Source organism: Ursus arctos, unplaced genomic scaffold (genome assembly GCF_023065955.2).
Source record: "Ursus arctos isolate Adak ecotype North America unplaced genomic scaffold, UrsArc2.0 scaffold_5, whole genome shotgun sequence".
Classification (NCBI taxonomy): domain Eukaryota; kingdom Metazoa; phylum Chordata; class Mammalia; order Carnivora; family Ursidae; genus Ursus; species Ursus arctos.
This window is the reverse complement of record NW_026623067.1, coordinates 63,071,897-63,090,649: the sequence shown is the minus strand read 5'-3', so window position 1 is coordinate 63,090,649 and position 18,753 is coordinate 63,071,897. Positions and strand designations below refer to the sequence as shown.

At 41.4% G+C, this 18,753-nt stretch overlaps 1 protein-coding gene across 1 annotated transcript in view; it reads left to right on the top strand.

Annotated features, from left to right (window-relative positions):
• Positions 1-695: 695 nt before the first annotated feature.
• The window catches only part of HOMER1 (homer scaffold protein 1), a 122,559-nt gene continuing 104,501 nt past the window's right edge, over positions 696-18,753 (top strand). Inside the window, exon 1 of the mRNA XM_026498731.4 lies at positions 696-2,454. Within this exon, the coding sequence (XP_026354516.1) occupies positions 2,450-2,454 (5 nt within the window). The 5' untranslated portion in view covers positions 696-2,449. The remainder of the gene's footprint in view (positions 2,455-18,753) is intronic.

Here is an 18,753-nt window from a genome sequence, read left to right as displayed (position 1 = left end):
ATCATTTGATGGCTTTCCTACCTCCAACCTCAATTACTATCCTTTATAACATTGTACTGCTTGTTCATAGTTCTGCTCTTTATTCGTTCGTGATTTGGGTAACCACTAAATGAAGAAGAAAAAAGTTTTAAAGTCTACTATGTCCAAAATGGCAGTTAATAACTCTTTCAAAAATTAAGATGATTTTTCCCAAGTCTTGTTGGAAATATATCTATCACCAGTGATCAGGCTCTCCTCCTACATTTCCGTGCGAATTGAAACTTGAGAACCCCGGGGACGCTACTGCGAGAGAGGTGGGAGTGGGAGATAGGATATCACCCGCTTGACACTTCGGCACTATTGCTACGAATGATTCACTTGTGTTTGGCACATTTGTTGCAAGGAAATCTCCTCCCGCCGCTTCCTTCTCGGGAGCTCCTCTCGGGCTGTCTCTTGTGCTTTGGCCTTTAAGGAGAACCGAGAGCAGGTGGGCACAGCGGCGCTCACCGAGTCCTCCTCCCCCTGCTTCTTCCCTAATTTAGCCGTACTTCCGGCCGCGTGACATCATCCCCCGCACCCCGGTGACGAGAGCGGCGGGTGACGTGTGTGCGGAGAAGAGCGCGCTGACGTTGCTATTTAAAGGTCCTCCTGCGGGGAGGATGGAGACACAGCGCGAGCACCTGGTGTGGGGCGCGGAGGAGGCTGTGGCGGCCGGGAGCGGGGCCAGGAGACAGCGGAGGAGCAGAGCGCACGGTCCGCCAGCCGCCGGCCACTAGGGGAGGGGGGGGGGGAAGGAAGGAAGGACGGACTGACGGACCTGCCGGCTGGACTAGCTCCCCACGAGGGCCGGCTCGGCCCCTGACCACCAGCCTTCCCGCCGCCCTTGCAGCTGCTGCTTTCTCTCCCATCGCCCGCAGGGCCTCAGGAGGCCCTCGGGACGGGTCAGCGCGCCAGCCCCCGGCGCCTACCCGGTGCTCCGCGGCGGCAGCAGCCGCCTCCCGCCCCCTCCCACGAGCGGGGGGGAGGGACCGCTCTCGCCCCCGGTTCTCCCCGCCTCCTCCCCCGCCCTCCGCAGCCCGCTTTGCCGCCGCGCTCGGCTCACGCGGGCGGCGCTGACTCGGGAAGCGGCGCCCTCCGCTCCGCGAGCTGCCGGTGGAGGCGGAGGCAGCGGCGGGCTTCAGGCCGCCCGAGCCGGCCCTGCTCTGCCGAGCTAGAGCTGGAGGCCGGCGGAGGTGGGCGGTGATGGAAGTGTGAGGAGGCGGCGGCTGGCCCGGGGACTGTGAGGCGGCGCGTGGCGGCGGCGCGGAGCGTGAGAGGCGAGCAGCGCGAGAGGCGAGGAGCGCGGGTGGGGGCGCTGGAGCAGCGGCTCTCCCGCGGCTTCGAGCCCCGTTCCCCGGCCCCCGACGCGGAATTAGCCGCCCGCCTGGACGCGAGCGGGCGCCGGTCGACCCTTCAGCTCCGCCGCTCGGCCCGCCCTGGCGCTGCGAGCGAGTGCCGGGGGCAGCGTGGGGCTTGGCTCTCTGATTCATTCATTCTCCGCCGCCGGCAGCCTCAGACCTGCGGTGCTCCAGAAAGAGAAGGGAAGAGGGGCAGCCGCGAATGAAGGGCCGGGCGCGAGCCGGGCTCCATTGTGCTCGGCGGCGCGGGGCGGGAAGGGGCTGAGGGAGGTGGGATCGGGCCCCCTCCCCCTGCTCCCCGGCGTGCGCTGCGCCCCCAGCCTGCTGCCAGCCTGGAAATGGCTCCGTTTATTCTCGGGAGAATGAATCGATCCTGCCCAGCCTTCTCTTCCTCCTCCCCACCTCCTCTCTGCTCCGAGTCTTAGGAGGGGAAACATTTAAAAGACAGACTCCAATGTGGAGTGCCGTGCACATCGCGAGCTGTTGGGTTTGCACTTCGAGGAGATTTTTCTATATAGCTTTTTCTAACGTGAGCGCAGGGAAGCAGTGGCATTACTGCTTTTAGGATTTTTATTTTCTCGTAGGGCTCTCTATAAAGTGCACGTCGCATTGGGTTACACGCTCCACCCCCAAGGGAACTGGTGTGGAGAAATTTGAACCCGCAGCCTTAGTAGCACCGAAAGGCCGAGTTACCTGGCTTTCCCAGAGTGTCGAGGAGGACATGAGCGAAATGACCACCGAACTCATTTTTTATAGGACTCGGTGAAGCTGGATTCTGCGTTTTCCGACAGACGCGTAGACTCATTTCGTGGAATAGAGTTGACCGCTGTCTCCTCCGCAAGGCATTTTAACTCTAATTTCAAGCAAATGCCACCTCTGTTTGAACGTTTTGGTATCTACGAGAGAAATCATTTTACCTAAGGGAACTAATTGAATTGTCAGCACCACCGAAATACCTCCAGAAAAGGATCTCGGGGGGTGGAAAAGCAACTGCGAAATAACGGAGAAATTCCTTTGGAAGTTATTCTGTAGCAGAAGAGCAGAAACTTCAGAGCAAGTTTTCATTGGGCAAAATGGGGTAAGGATTTTTGTGCCTAACATAGCTTTGAGTGTGTGTGTGTGTGTGTGTGTGTGTTGTTGAGCGGTGGTGGTGATTGTGTTTTACGTTTTAAAACAAATTAGCTACTTTGCTAAGCTGGTCGTACGTTAAAAATGTAGGTGTGTTAACCTTTTAACAAGTTATTTTTATAGAGTTATACCAGAGGTCATAATTAAGGAACATACGTAGATAATCTGTAACCAGAATATAGTTTTATTAGTAATATTTAAGTAGACAATACATTCTGTACTTTTCTGGTCAGACTGCTGCAGCAGTTTGTCATTAAAATCATACTGTCTTAGGTTTTGTTGCCGGTATCTTAGAGAAGTACTGCGTTCTATCAGTACTTTGAGAATAATCAGTTACACAAAGGAACAATTGTAAAGTAATGAGTGGTTGGACTTCAGTCCTTGAAAATGATCCAGTGTAAATTGTGGCCTCCAACGTGCCCTCTGTTTTGCCCTTGAATATCCCAAGCTAACATGCAGAATTGATTTATTGGGGCATTAACCCGAAAGTCTGAAATTCTTAACTGATGTGGTCTTCACAGTGCCAGTGCACTTGGTGGATCAGAGCTTGAATAGGAAAAAGCTGATTTTCTGTTGAAGGAACTTGCACTTTTTCTCTATTTCTTCTCTTAAGCCTAGGTCTTTGGTTTGTGTTAACAATGTCAAATCTACACCTTTCAGTACCAAAGTCAGCCAAGACTGTGTTTTCCAGCCTTTCATTAACTCTTCATACAGTAACTGGATAAAATGCTAGTGACTCTTCGTAAAGTAAGCCAGAACCCCCTAATGTATTAATGGAGTAATGATGTAGTCATTTCATTGACAGATTGTCCATGCTTTTTGTCAAAGAGGAACTTCCAGAATTTTCTCTCCCTCTCTCTCTCTCTTTGCGGTTGAACAAACAAATTTAAAGTGTAGTTAAGGGGCAGGGATTGAAAGGGTAGACCAAAATTTATTTTGACAGTTTAGGGGGATGCACACCTCAACTTTGTTTGTTTGTTTTGTTTTGTTTTTTTTTTTTGAAACTTACAGAGGAAGTTCTTGGACAGTACTACCTTTTTTTGTTGTTGGAGTTAGAATTTGAAGTTTATTAACTTGAAAAAGTTTGAAATTTAGAACATGTGTTGTAGGAGTTTTTCATCAGGAACTAATGAGAAGGAGTGGTAATTGTTTTTAAAACAAATGACGAGTGATGAGAATATATATAACTTGCATGATTTGGGGTACTGCTGAGCAATTAAAATACCTTATTCTATTTTAGTGCTGCTATTCGTAGCTTGGTGATCTGAGGCAAATTATTTAACCTCTATGGACTCTTTATTATCTATAAAATGAAGGAATTAGGTGATAAGCTTTAACATTTTTTCCGATTTGTAAAATCGAAATATTTTTCTCCACCTTTCTATTTTAATGATTACTAGTTGGTTTCTTAAAGTAGATCTTTCAGATGCAGAGACTGTTTTCTCTAAGCAGTTTTTAGCACATCAGCTGGAAAGCAGTGGCATTTAAAAATGTTTTGGATGATTTGCACCAATTTTAATAAGGGAAAATACTGAAAAGTACTGCTATTTAAAACCTTCGAAATATGGCTTCCCTTGAGAATCTGCAGCTTTTCTGTTTAAAACATGTCAGAGCAAAAAAAAAAAAAAGTGGCAATTTTTCATGTTGAAGGCTGCATTCTCTCTAGACTGTAGATTGGTAGCATTGTGGAAGAAAATCAGTTTTCCACAGTCTTTAAGCTGCATGAATGCTCATCATTTTACCAAGGGAAGTTTGGGATGAACTTGCTACCACGGGGGCTAGTATTTAAAATTATGAAAATAAGCTCCCAAACAGCACAGATTTTTTGATACTTCAATGTAATTAAATTTATTTACAAACTGATTTATTTGTCCTTTTCCTAATAAAGTTTTGAAAGTAGACTAGAGCGGAAAAAGCATTTTTGGCATTAGTTTTCTGAAAGTGTGTGTTTAGGGCTATGATTCTTGTTCACTGATGGTGATTTGTTTCATCTGAGTTGAGACAGGGTGAATGGGTGGAAGTAGAAGAGAAGAACGTAGAGAAGGCATTTCTGGAAGTTTTTACACTTGGTAGGTGTTTATACCTAATAAGTGTTAGCGGAGTAAGCGTAGCTTCCTCTACCTATTTGAACCAAAAGGAAATGGTGTGTGTGTGTGTGTGTGTGTGTGTGTGTGTGTGTGTTTTAAGATTGTAATTATTTGAGAGTGGGAGAGAGCACGTGCACACACTTGTGTGCACGAGCAGTGGGGGAGGGGCAAAGAGAGTGGGAGAAGCAGATTCCCCACTGAGCAGGAAGCCCAATGTGGGGCTCAAACCTAGGACCCCGAGATCATGCTTTGAACTGAAGGCAGATGCCCAACCAACTGAGCCACCCAGGTTGCCCCAAAAGGAAATGGTGTTTTAAAAATAAAGTTTTACCCAGGCAATCCTAAATTACCTTACTTTGACAAGTATATAAAATTTAATATTGTGGGTGAAGAGTTCCGCATTTTATGAATATACTTTTGACTTAGGTTATAATAAGAATTTTTTTTTTACCTTAACTATGGATATAATTGCAAATCTAGGGACACAGTTTAAGCAAAAGGTGTTCTTTCCTTTTTTTTTTTTTTTTTTAAGAGCCTGTGTGCCAAGCATGAGTGGAGGAGGGGCAGAGAGCAAGGGAGAGATCTCAGGCAGACTCCCTGCTGAGTGGGGAGCCAGACACAGTGCTGGATCCCAGGACCCTGAGATCATGACCAGAGCCAAAATCAAGAGTCAGACGCTCAACTGACTGAGCCACCCAGGCGCCCCTAGGAATTATTTTTATTTTTAAAGAAAATGGGTGATGAGTTTAGGCAGAAAACCAACCTGGCTCCTGTAATAGTAGTTTATGAACCATTGTGGAAATGGAAAAGAACAGCTGAAACTGACAGTTGGCAGAGTCTGTCAAACTATCTTGGATGCTGCCTGAACTGTTTTTAATTACAGGGAAGGCAGTTGAAGTGTTGGCTTCTGAAATAGGTGAATCAGACCCCCTAAACATGAGAGCATTCATGTATGTGAGATAAAGTCTGTCAAAAGCTGCACAGCCCCAGTGAGGAGCGGGAGCCAGTGCCTGTTAGGTACAACCCCCTGTCCTCCAAGTGGTAGCTCATGAGAGCTGTGAGTCAGGAGCTATTTCAGAGCCATTAGAGTAAGCAATAGAAATCAAGTAACTTCAGCGAGTTACTTCATGCTACCTTTTGTTTTGCATAACTCATACTGACAACTTTGTGCCTTCCGTAGGGAATAGAGAACTTTCCCCCTCTCCCCCTGACGCCCCATTAAACTTTACAAAATGTGATTCTCTGTGCTAATAGGGTCTGGCAGTGCTATTCTGATTGATCTCACCTGCCCTGTGGGAACTTCTGGAAACGTTTTTCTCTGCGTTTCCCCAGATAACTTCCTGAAACCTGGAAGTGGGTGCTACTGCCTTGCAACCTGACCTGAGTCCTTTCTTTGCTGAGAGAGGAAGCTGACACCTCTTTCTGCCTCAGGCCACTGGGTGCTTAGGCAAAAATGTGGAAATCTTGATCCAGCACTGGCATATGCATGGGCTGTGTTGAAAAAGCAACCACTCAGTCATTTCCATCAGAGAGGTTAGATGCAAGTCCTAATTCTTAATTTGTGCATTTTACTCATTTTGAACCCCTTTCATGTGGCATGTTCAGCAGCTAAGTGCTACCGATAAAGAGACTTGTAAAATGTGCTCCTGCCCTCAGAGAGCTTACAATTTAGAAGCTGGGAAGACAGGCCTGAAATTAGAAAGTACAGTGAAATGTCTAAGGGGCTATAATGTAGGGCATCACAGAAACACAAAGTATGTGTAGCATTAGCTCCTGAGGGAAAGATAAAAAAGCTTTTGTGGAGGAGGTAATAGGTATTAAATAATGAAAGACGAGAACAGGTGGGCCGAGTAGACAATTGAGAGGGCATTCAAGGCAGAGGGAGGGAACAGTGTGATTGACAGCACTGAGACAAGGAACTGCAAAAAAGCTGGGCTTCGCAAACTTGGCTCTGTGGAGTGTGGTAAGAGGCCCAGAGCCTTATAGAGAGGCAGGTTAGAAGGCCTTGTAGACCAAACAAAAGCTGATATATTTCAAGCTTTTTTTGGCAATGACCCATTACAGTAGGATACACATTTTTATCTCACAACCTAGTACACACATAAATAAATGATAAAATGTCACAAAATAATACCCTTTGTGTGATGCATTGTACTATTTTCTATTTTTAAAAAAGAATGACATTTGAGATCCAGTAAGTTGGTTTAACAACCAAGTAATAACAACTGGTAATTTGAAAAACACTGCTCTTGGCTGTGGGAGTCACTAAAGGGTTTAAAGCAGAGTAGTTACATGAAGGGTCAGGGAAGTAGGATGAAAAAGTAGTTTTAAAAATCATTGAAAATTTGGTTTTATATGTTCTTTCCTGTGGAAACATTAAGCTAGAGCAATGAACCCTAGCTAGGTAGGGGAAATGGATAGCTGAACAGGGCCTAGAAAATTCCAGGGTGGAGGGAGAGGAGGGGTGTTGGTGAGTTGTGTGTGGTTGTCTGGGACATTTCGTGTGTAGGGGTAAAAATGTAGGAAATGGCATGATATGTTCCTGGTTGAGCTGCTCACTTAGATGGACCGTGAAATAGTGAATGTGGGCATTTGAAAAGGACTTTCTAGCTAATGCATGGAAAGAGTGAGAACACGTTCCCCTGAGCAAGTAATTAAAGGATATTTGAAGTTGCTGGTAAGATTGGCCTTGTAAGCTGAAAAGTTACTTCACCTGTGACTAACATAGAATTATAATTTTAAATCTACCAATATATATTAGGATACAACCATAAAAGTAGAAGAGTTTGCATATTTTGAGAAGAGGGGCTCTCCCTCCAGTTTATTAAAATATAATTGATGTATAACATTGTATTAATTTAAGGTGCACAATGATTCAACACATACGTAGTCTGAAATGATGACCACAGTAGGTCCATTAACATCCGTCATCTCACATAGTTATAGATTTTTGTTTTTTGTGATGAGAATTTCCATCAGAATAGATTTATTTTTTAATTTATTAATGGAGTAATTGAGCTCCCCCTAACTCTAATTGATGTTTTGAAGAATTCATTTTTTGTCGTTTGGGATTTTTCAAGGTAATGTATACATAGGCAGGATCACCCTTGCTCTTTCCACATGTCCTCTTCCCTTGATTTATAACCTGTTGTTCCATCTAGGGAGGACGAACTGGTTCCTTTCTGCTCTTATTTCTTTTTATCCTTGTGACTCCATTCCTTTTCCTGTTGTCCAAGTGACATAGCAGTTACAATAGCAGAGGACGCTCAGGGCTTTTCCCCTGGCTACAATGCATTTACCCACAGGAAGGTGTGGGAAAAATTAAAGCCCATTCCTATTCCCAAACTCGCCTCTCTCCAAACTTTGCTTCTGCAGTTCACCCCCTACTTCCCAGCTTCAGTTCACTGCAGTGTTGGGATTGGCAGTGCTCATCCAAGTGCCCCCTTTCCTCCCCAAAAAGAAAATCGGAGGAGAACTTTCCTTTTCCAAATTTGGTGGTAATGGCCACCAGTATGGTAACTGATACATATCAACTGATACGTAACACAATCTCTGTATGGGATAACAAGTTAGCCTGCCGAAATGTAGGAATATCGTTATTTAGATTTACAAGTAAGATATTTTATAATGTCTTAAAAAAAAAATTAGATCCAGGGGCGCCTGGTGGCTCATTCGTTTGGGCATGTGGCTCTTGATTTCGGCCCGGGTCATGATCTCAGGGTCCTGGGATCCAGCCTTGCAGTGGGCTCTGCTGTCACCGGGGAGTCTGCTTCAGATTCTCTCTTCCTCTCCCTCTGACTTTCCCTCTTGTTCTCTCTCTCAAATAAATAAATACATCTTAAAAAAAAAAACAAAACCCAAAACTAGGTCCTATTCTACAGTTTTAAAAATGAAAAAAAAAAAAAAAACTTTTTTGAATAGTTACATGTTTAACGGGGCATAAAATGAGAGGAGAATTAAGATTATGGTACTTAAGTATTTGGACAAAGCTCTTAGAATGTATAAACTAGTCAAGGTCAGTTATTTAAGTATTTTGTAAATTAATTTGGGGGAGGAGCAAATATTAGAGGTGCTATTATTTGGGAGAAAGAATAGATGTAGTATATGATGTTGTTGGCTCTGGCCTGAGTTTTTGTTTTGTTTTGTTTTTGTTTTTAAGATTTTATTTATTTATTGAGGTAGAGAGAGAGAGCGAGCTTGAGCAGGGGGAGAGCCAGAAGGAGAAGCAGACTCCCCACTGAGCAGGGAGCCCCACGCAAGGCTTATTCCAGGACCCTGAGATCATAACTTGAGTTGAAGGCAGATACTCGTTCTTAACTAAACGAACCACCCAAGCATCCCTGGGCCTGAGGTTTTTATAAGAACTGAAGTAGTGATTTTGAGTAACCTGTTAAGATATGATTATGTAATTCTTAAAAACAAAGTGTATTACGTCATTTTGGTTGGTCACATTATGTAGATGTTAATCCTCTTAAAAATATCCTTATTAATCCTATTTTAATTTATTTCACTTATAATCTTATTTCCTTTATTTTGATTTCCTGTCTCTAGAATATAATTACTAAACCTTCACAACAAACTTGCAGACCTGTCATGAGTCAACAACTGTACACACAAAAAAATCCTTCTTAAAAGAGAAATATATAAAGGATGTGTTTAGGGGAAAATTTTAATTTTGGTTCAGCACAGTAATTTAATAATTTTGAAATGAACTCAATATATCAGAGTTGTGTGACTTTTTTCTGTTTTGGGATTAGAGATCATGAAAGTTGATTTAGGCTAATTATCTGAAATACTATTCATGGCAACTAAAGGATTGACAAAAGAAACTGTAGTTATAAGTTGTTGGTAAACTCAGTTTAAAGTGATTGAATCTCAGAAGGTCCACCCTCCTTACTGCCATATGATTTTTATTTTTTACAGATCTCTGGTGTTTAGTTGAAATACTTTGTTACTGGATTGTTTCATTTTTTAGGACTAATCCAACTTACTGGACAGAAGAGTAAGGAAAATGAGTTCCAAATACATAATATTTCTTGGTACAATTTTTAAATGATTGAATATAAGACATTTTAAATAGCCTTAGAATAAGGATTTTTTTGTTTAAAGAAATGTTCAGTTTCTTGTTTGTGTTTCATATTTGTAATGCCTTATGATCTGTGGCTTATACAGTAAAATGATCCTGTAGTTTATAAGATTGATTATGTGTGTAGAATAAGTGAGATTTTCCTAGAGATCAAAAAGACTTCTTTTTTCTTTCTTTCCAAATCTTACTGAATGGGCATTGCAAGGGTAGGTAAAACTTTTTTTTTTTTTTTAAGGTTTTATTTATTCATTTGACAGAAAGCACAACCAGGGGGAGCACCAGGGAGAGGGAGAAGCAGGCTCCCTGCTGAGCAGGTGCCCCGCTTGGGGCTCAGTCCCAGGACTCCGAGGTCATGACCTGAGCTGAAGGCAGATGCTTAACTGACTGAGCCACCGGGTGCCCCTCTCTTAGGATTTTCTTAATAACATTTTCTCTAACGTTATTATAAAAATACAGTATAAAATATACAAAATGTGTTAATTCTTATCAGAAAGGCTTTCGGTCAGCAGGAAGTTATTAGTAGTTAAGTTTTAGGGGAGTCAAAAGTTACAAGTGAATTTTCCACGATGTGGGGTTCAACACCCCTTAACCTGCATTGGTCAAGAGTCAACTGTATTTCATTTATTCTTCCATCTTGTTGTAAAAAGTTTTTAAAAATCTCACTTCTCTGGTAAGTATAGTGTAGAATTAATTTTTTCTCAAGGTTTTTTCCACCCAGTAATGGATTGTGAACCCACTGTGGCTTTTGTGTAGTTAAATAATTTTAAATATGTAGAACTAACATTTGACTTAGTTAAGAACTGAATTTCATTTACATATAGCTGTCTTTTCTAAGGTAGGCTACCAGAGGAAGGCAAAAAAAAAAAAATTCTGTTTTCTTTCTTGTATCAGAAAATAAAATTATTTATAAAATACCAAAAATTAGCAATCTAGTCACTATTTTCCCCTCATAATACATTTATCTTTATACTTTTTCTAGCTTTTAAAAAGTCAACTTAATCTCTTATTAGCTAATATTAGCTTTAAAAAAAAAAGAGCTTTGCTTTATAGACATGTTCTTTTAATGTTCTTCCATAAAACATGAAACATTTCAGCTATCTTTGACAGGGTTTGGCAATAGTTCCTCAAGTCAGAGAGCAGTTGTAAGAATTGAGGACTTTTTGTAAAAATTACCACATAAGAGTTGACAGAAATTAAACAGAGACAACTGCTGAGGGACCACAGATACCAAAGCAGCTTTCATTACTTTAAGTCCTATTTATTATGTCATGTCTATTGACACATCTGGACCCATGTGTTTACATGCCTCCGAGTCCAGAGGGGTCTAGAAGAGAGTCCTGGACTTCCCCTTACCCCCAGAAGGGAGGAAATCTGTCCCTAGTTTAGTAGGAGAGCCTTAACAGAAATGTGCCAGGAGCCGCAGCTCTGGTATGTATCTGTGCGAGTATTATACATTGTATCTGCGAGCCATCTAGGTTATAGTACAGCACACACGTTCAACAGAAGTTGAAAGGATCTGGGGAGTTAGAACCCATTTTTCATATACAGAAAATCCTGATCCTAGCAATTGGTATACAGCTGGATGTACCAGTTGTTTTTCTGATAATTTTTTTAGATAAATTGTTGGATCTTTTCACCTTTACTTTTAAGCCTGCTTCAGTCTTACTCAAGTAGTTACTGTCTTTCTGTTTCATTTAAGTGTTTATAAGTAAGAGGGCCATTCTGAATAAGGTTTTTTGTGTGCGTGAGTTGGAATTTTCTGTCCCAGTTACTTTCAGTTTCTCCCATTGGACACTCAATACCAGTCTCTAGAAAATTGTTTTAAGTGGATTTGATTATCAAAGAGCTCAAAGTACTCAGAAAAGTTCTGTCACTCTTCCTTCATAGACAGTAAGTCTGTATGTTACTAAACTTACGTTAGGACAATTACTTTGAACCTGTCAACGTGTTAGAGCGTGCTTAGCCTATCCCGTTACATGCTTCCCTTTTGCTTATTCTTCTGTAAAACTGCCATTTTCTCTCCTGCTTTGTTAGGAATCTTTGTCACATGGATTTTAACATTAAAATTCATGTGCTTTGCGTAATCGCCCTGCCAGCTCCCAAGATGTTTACAGAGTGAGGATTCTACCTACTCTTGTTTACTCAGTATTGCCAGGGATCTGTATACATTGAGCTGAATGGGAAGACTCCCAAATCACCCATAAACTCATCTTTCTTGAGGTTCTGTTGATTTAAAAAGAAAAAATTGTTCTAGATCTTGCAGGCTGTCTTACTCAGCTGATAGTATATAGAATTTTAGTTGTCTACTTTGTTGCTTTCATTAACTATTTTATTAATGCTGAATTGGTATTTATTGCTATGCCTATGTTAGTATGAGGACAAGAAAAAGACATTAATGACAATATTACTATTTACTTTTATTTGGTAACATATTAGTATATTTTGAGTTATTAGTATATGTTTAGTAGCTAAACTATTCATGGGGGTTAGGAAGCTAACCTGAAGAATGTTTTGAAAGATGGTGCAGTGGTCAGTTAGAAACCAGAATGCAGGGGCGCCTGGGTGGCACAGCGGTTGAGCATCTGCCTTCGGCTCAGGGCGTGATCCCGGCGTTATGGGATCGAGTCCCACATCAGGCTCCTCCGCTATAAGCCTGCTTCTTCCTCTCCCACTTGCCCTGCTTGTGTTCCCTCTCTCGCTGGCTGTCTCTATCTCTGTCGAATAAATAAATAAAATCTTAAAAAAAAAAAAAAAAAAAGAAACCAGAATGCAAGATTGTATATTTTCTGTGACCTCAACTATATAAAATACATTCTGTATATGCATAAAAATACTTGCAAAAATTTCTTTTTTCTTTTTTTTTTTTTTTAAAGATTTTATTTATTTATTCGACAGAGATAGAGATAGCCAGCGAGAGAGGGAACACAAGCAGGGGGAGTGGGAGAGGAAGAAGCAGGCTCATAGCGGAGGAGCCTGATGTGGGGCTCGATCCCATAACGCCGGGATCACGCCCTGAGCCGAAGGCAGGCGCTTAACCGCTGTGCCACCCAGGCGCCCCTCTTGGAAAAATTTCTTAAAGTGCTACCATGTTTATATCTGGGAGGTACGATTGTGAAATGTTTTTTGTTTTTCTGAATCTTTCAGTTTTTCTGTGATGACTATATTAAATTTTAGAACTTCTCTTGGGTTTTAAGAGTGAATAGTATTTAAAAAATGGTACTATCTACAGTATAAATCAGTCACTATTCCTACGTACAGATACTTATGTATTTGACCCAATTTTAGCTTGCTTTTATTTTATTTCATTTTTCTTTTCTTTTTTTCTTTTAAGATTTTATTTATTTATTTGACAGATCACTGGCAGGGGGAGTGGCAGAGGGAGAGGGAGAAGTGGGCTCCCAGCTGAGCAGAGAGCCCGGTCCTGGGGCTCGATCCCAGGACCCTGGGATCATGACCCACGCCAAAGGCAGATGCTTAACTGACTGAGTCACCCGGGCATCCCTTTATTTCATTTTTTCTTTTCATAATGGATTAAAGAAGTAATTAATGGTAGCAAAAATGGTTTCTTTTGTACTTGTAAGGAGTTATCAGAGTGTTAATGTTAATCTATACTTTCTATGGATAAGGAGACAGAGCTCAAAGGGAACATGTGACTTACTGGAGGTCATGCCACTATGCAATGGCAGAACATGTGCTAGATCCTCTGGCTCCTCGGGCTCTTACCATTAGCTCAGTGCATCCTAAATGGATGCTCACCTACACAGAGACTCATTTAGATGGAGGTTTCTAAAAGAAACATTCTAACTTAGTGTAAGCTTGGTATCTTAGTGATGGGTTCATTAAATGTGTCTTGTTTTCCTTTTAGATGGTATGGAAAGAAACTGCATTCTAATTTTAGGGTAATTAAATCTCTGCTCATGCATTAAATTTTGAATACATTGAAGTCTTTCTCAGGAATGATTTGATGTGATTTCATGTGCTTGGTATAAAATTTCCAAAGTTCATATTAAATTGTAAATTCCATTAGTCAAAGCCCTGTTAACTGCCCGTGTAGTTACTGGGCCATGAGCCTCTGAAATAAGTAGTCAGGGTCTGCTTTTCTGAAGACTCCAGACTGGAAATGGAAATCTTGAAATATTATCTTGAAACACTTTGCCTAGGGCTTAGTGCTGGACGAGGAGCGCCTTGAATCATGATGAGGTAGCTGTAAGTTACTTGATTCCCTAGAATTTGTAAGAGAAAGTTGGACCATACTTTTTCCAGATTTCAAATTGTTCTTTCTGAATTATTTTTCCTAGAGGTCCCAATGCTGTCATTAGCTGGGCAGAAAAGTGTGTGAATGTATAAGGTAGAAGGCAGTAGGGGTTGGTGGAGACTGTGGGGAAAGCGAAGAGAACACATCCTGCCTAGGAGTCATTCATACTCAGTTTGTTCTAAAAACCCTCTGGTGAAAGAAACACATCTGAAGCCTAAGATCTTAATTGTTCAGCAAACATTTTTTAAGCATCTGCCAAGTGCTAGTGGAGAGTCTTGGTTGGATGCAGTAATTTTAGAAATGCTTTAACTTTTGACCAAGGAAGGAAGACCAGAACATAGTAGGGCAGAGGCAGAAATTAACATTAGATTAGTGGTTCTCAATTTTGAACCTATATCAGAATCATCTAGAGGGCTTGTTAAAAACTGAGATTGCTGGGCTTCACCCCATATTTTAATTCAGTGAATCTGGAAGTAGGTCCCACAAATTTGCTGGTCTAACAAATTCCCAGGGGATGCCGATGCTGCTGATCCTAGGACCTTTGAGAGTCCTATTTAGTAAATGAAGCTGACACATGTGAGAAACTTTTTGTCCATTTGAGAACTCAGCAATTCTTGAAGCTTTTGTTTTTTCTTTGCTTGAAATTTGCAAAAATTATAATTTTGGACTGAAGGGAAAATCCCTGATTGAGCCTCTCCTTTTTTTTTTTTTTTTATGAGCTAAAAGATCCAGGACAACTCGAAACTGATCTCTTATCTCTTTAAACCTGATTACTTTTCAGCAGTACTGACCAGTTAAGCCCATTTCTTATTCACAGTTAATTCTGCTTTCTGGTATTACTAAGCGTACTATTTTAAAAATCATTTGACACTGCTTTGACTCCTAAAGTTTTATGCATTTGGAGGAAGTATGATTTTCTTTGGGGTTGTTTATTCTGCTTAGATATCCTTAAGTTTGTCCACATGCCATAGTTTTAGGCTTCTATTGCTGTGACAAATTACCACAATTTTAGTGGCTTGAAACATCATACGTTTATCTCACAGTTTCTGTGAGTCAAGAGTCTGGCACCTTAATTGGCTCTTCTCAGGGTCTCACGAGACAGCAGTCAAGATGGCGGCTGAGGCGAAACACGCATTTATGGATCTACATCATCTTCAGAGCTAATGTGGTTGTTGGCTGAATTCATTTCCTTGCATATGTAGAACTCAGAAGCTGTGTCTTTAAGGCCAACAGGAGGAGCCCCTTTCCAGTGCTTCATCTTCTTTTAAAGGATTCAAGTAAGTCAGGGTCACCCAGGATAACTGGGCGAGCTCCCTTTCGATTAAGTGAAAGTCAATGGATCAGAGACCCTAATCACCTCCGTGGTATCCCATCGTCTTCCACCTTTTTTTTTTTTTTTTTAAGATTTTATTTATTTATTTGACAGAGAGACAGCCAGCGAGAGAGGGAACACAAGCAGGGGGAGTGGGAGAGGAAGAAGCAGGCTCCCAGCGGACGAGCCTGATGTGGGGCTCGATCCCATAACGCTGGGATCACGCCCTGAGCCCAAGGCAGACGCTTAACGACTGCGCTACCCAGGCGCCCCGTCTTCCACCTTTCTATCCATACTCAAGGGGAAAGTTTGGTGTGTGTCCACTGGGAGGCAATAATCTTGGGGCCGCTACACCACGTCATATATCCATGGATTTTATCCAAATGCGCAAATACCAACATATCCATTCCATTTTTTTTTTTTAACTAAAAAAAATCTATAACCCTCTGCATTCCTGATGCAGTATGGATTGGACTCTTTAGGCATACTATGTAGTTCTCATCCTAAACCTTCCTCTCTCCGTATTCCTATTTGTTTGTAATTATATCTTCTGTTTCCTGGACACTGTTTTCTTTTTTTTTTTTTAAAGATTTTATTTATTTATTTGACAGAGATAGAGACAGCCAGCGAGAGAGGGAACACAAGCAGGGGGAGTGGGAGAGGAAGAAGCAGGCTCATAGCGGAGGAGCCTGATGTGGGGCTCGATCCCGTAACGCCGGGATCACGCCCTGAGCTGAAGGCAGACGCTTAACCGCTGTGCCACCCAGGCGCCCCTCCTGGACACTGTTTTCTTTCTTGGTTTACCCCTTTGTTTAACTGAAGCTCATTCTCCTGTAGTTACCTGACAATGGCTAGGTAGGAGATGACTTTTGAGACCTAAAATATGTGAAAGTGTCTCCTCTGCCTCCTCCTTTTTCAGTTGAGTCTAGATCTCCTAGAGAGGAAATGATGTCCTGTCATTGTGAGGGCCCTGGCCTGTTGGAGTTTCTTACAGTGTTCCTGTTGAAGCCTGCTTGTTCCTGATTCCTGTTCCTTCGTGTATGACTCCCCCCACCCCCAACTATGAAAGGTTTTAGGTTTTTTTTTTTCCCTCTACTGATAAAAATGTCATGATGATATGGTGTGGGGGTTTTCTGTTTGTGTGTTTTTTTGGGTTTTTTTTTGTTCGTTTGTTTTTTGTTTTTTACCATTTGCTCTTTTGGTTTGTTAGTCCATTTCAATCTGGTCAACTTCCCTAAATTTGGGAGATTTTCTTCTATTAAAAAAAACGTACTTAAACATTTTCTCTTTTGTTTATGAATTTTCTGTTAGTTTGATGGTGGACTTCGTTTTGTCTTTTCTACCATCCTCTCCCTTTTATTCTGCCTTCTTCTAAGGAAATTTCCTTGACTTCCGTCTTCTAACATTTCTATTGGATTTTTAATTTCCATATAAATTTTAATTTGCCAATCCTCTTTCTCAGTATCTTATTTGAGGACATTTATAGGTTTTGAAGTTTTGTTTTCTATTCCCTAAATTCTCTTTTTTGTGTTCTTGTATGTTTTGTTTAGTTCCTATCTTGTTGGAAACTTTCCTGGAGTATCTGGTGATCCTCAGCCGTGCATTAGAGTGAGATACTGAAAAGCTGATTCAAAGCTCTTTGTGATTCAGTGAGGCCTGTCATTAGTGGACTTCATGTTGGGCATTTAGGTAGTGGTCTTTTTCTTGGGTGGTCCCCAAGTGTCAGTAAGTAGAAGTCTATTCTCTGAGATTGCTCATTTTATCTAGAGAGTGATCTTCCAGTATGCATACCTCTTGGCATTCTGAGAGCAAGGAGAGTATTTTCTTCCATATTTACCTTAGAGGCATGTTGCCTGCTGTAATCCGAAAAGCACAAAGGGGAGAGTTTTTGAAAGGCCATGGTTTAGTTGGCAGCCTTTCTCTTATGCTCCTGTTATAGGCCCCACCTTTGTCTTCTGGTATCGGGCAAAATTGTTGGACTGGGGTGGGAGGCTCTTAATTGCTTTGTTATTTAAATTTTCAGTCAGTCCCGGTTTTCAGCCCCATGCCTTACTCTCTCTTCTGCAGCCCCATTGCCTATAAATTCTAGCCAGCAAGTTCACTCACTAGTTCTCTCTTTGCAGGCAATTTAGTTTCCTTGGCTTTGCCAAGTCAAGTACTATCCTTTTAAAATCCCATCTTTCAGAACTGTATTACAATTACTTATGCACTGGTGTCACTTCTGTTCTTTGGTGTTATAGGTTTATACCTTGTTTTTCCCTTCATTTACATTTTAGTGGAATTTCAGAAAAGGAAGATAAATGTATGCAATTAATTTGCTATGTTTGACCAGAATCACTGAGCTTTAGCATTTGAATTTATATAAGGTGTCTTTCAGAGTGGGTTGACACCGTTGACAGTTAATTGATTAGAATTTGGTAAATGATAAAGTGTTGGCTTACTCAAAATCTCTCCCTCTTAGCAACACCTGAAAACTCAATGCATGATGTAAGCACATCTTAAAATTAAAAAGTAAAAATTGGTCATCAACCCAAACCTCAGCAAAACAAAGCACTTACTCTCAGCTGTTTTGGGTAACTAAGGTATTGCTGCAGTTTGTCCCCTAACACCGTGCCTTTTGAGCACTTGTAACAAACATTAAGCACTTCATTTGTATCATGAGTCATGCTAGGCACTGGCAATACAAGGATGAGTAGACAGCCATGTAGACAAGACATTACATTACTGCTGTAATAGAGGTGCACACTGTGTTCGAGAGCACAGAGAAGGAAGTGCCCACCTCTACCTGGGAAAGTCAAAGAAAGCTTCGCATAGCCAGTTAAGTTTGTTTTGGGACTGAAAGAAGAGATGAGTTGATAGGGAGGGTGGGTAATGGGAAGTCAGAACATATGTGAGTGGATGTTAGGGCATTTCAGGCAGAGGGGTGGCATGGGTAGAGCCTCAAAGGTGATGTATGCTAGTTAGAAAGTTAAGGTAGTTTGGCATAATTCGTAGATAGTATAAAAGTAGATTTGATTAAAAGTTAGTCCAGGGCCATATGATGACTGCATGTCATAGAAGAGGGTTATACTTTTCCTCTAAATTAATGGTCTCCATATTTTTTAAGTACCCATACCAATAAAAGATTTGAAGCATATTCCTGCATATATATACATTTATGTTAAATGTTCTGTGTTTATATATACATAGAGTTATTATAAAACATATAAAGATGAAAAGGAGAAAACTTTACCCCACTTTAGAGGCCATTGCTTTAAGTGATGGTGAGCAAAGGAACAATTTTAAGCTGGCAGAGTTATTGCTATGCTTGTGTTTTATATTAACTACTCATGTTGCAATATGGAGAAAGTCTGGGACTTGGGGGAGGGAAATGTGTGTGAGAAATGGCTGAAGGTCTTGGAGACCCTCAAGTTTAATTGTGTAATAGGTTAATTACAGCAATTTAGTCAAGAATAATGGCCTGCGTTAACATAGAGTAGAACAGGGGCTGAATTCAAAAGAGATTTATG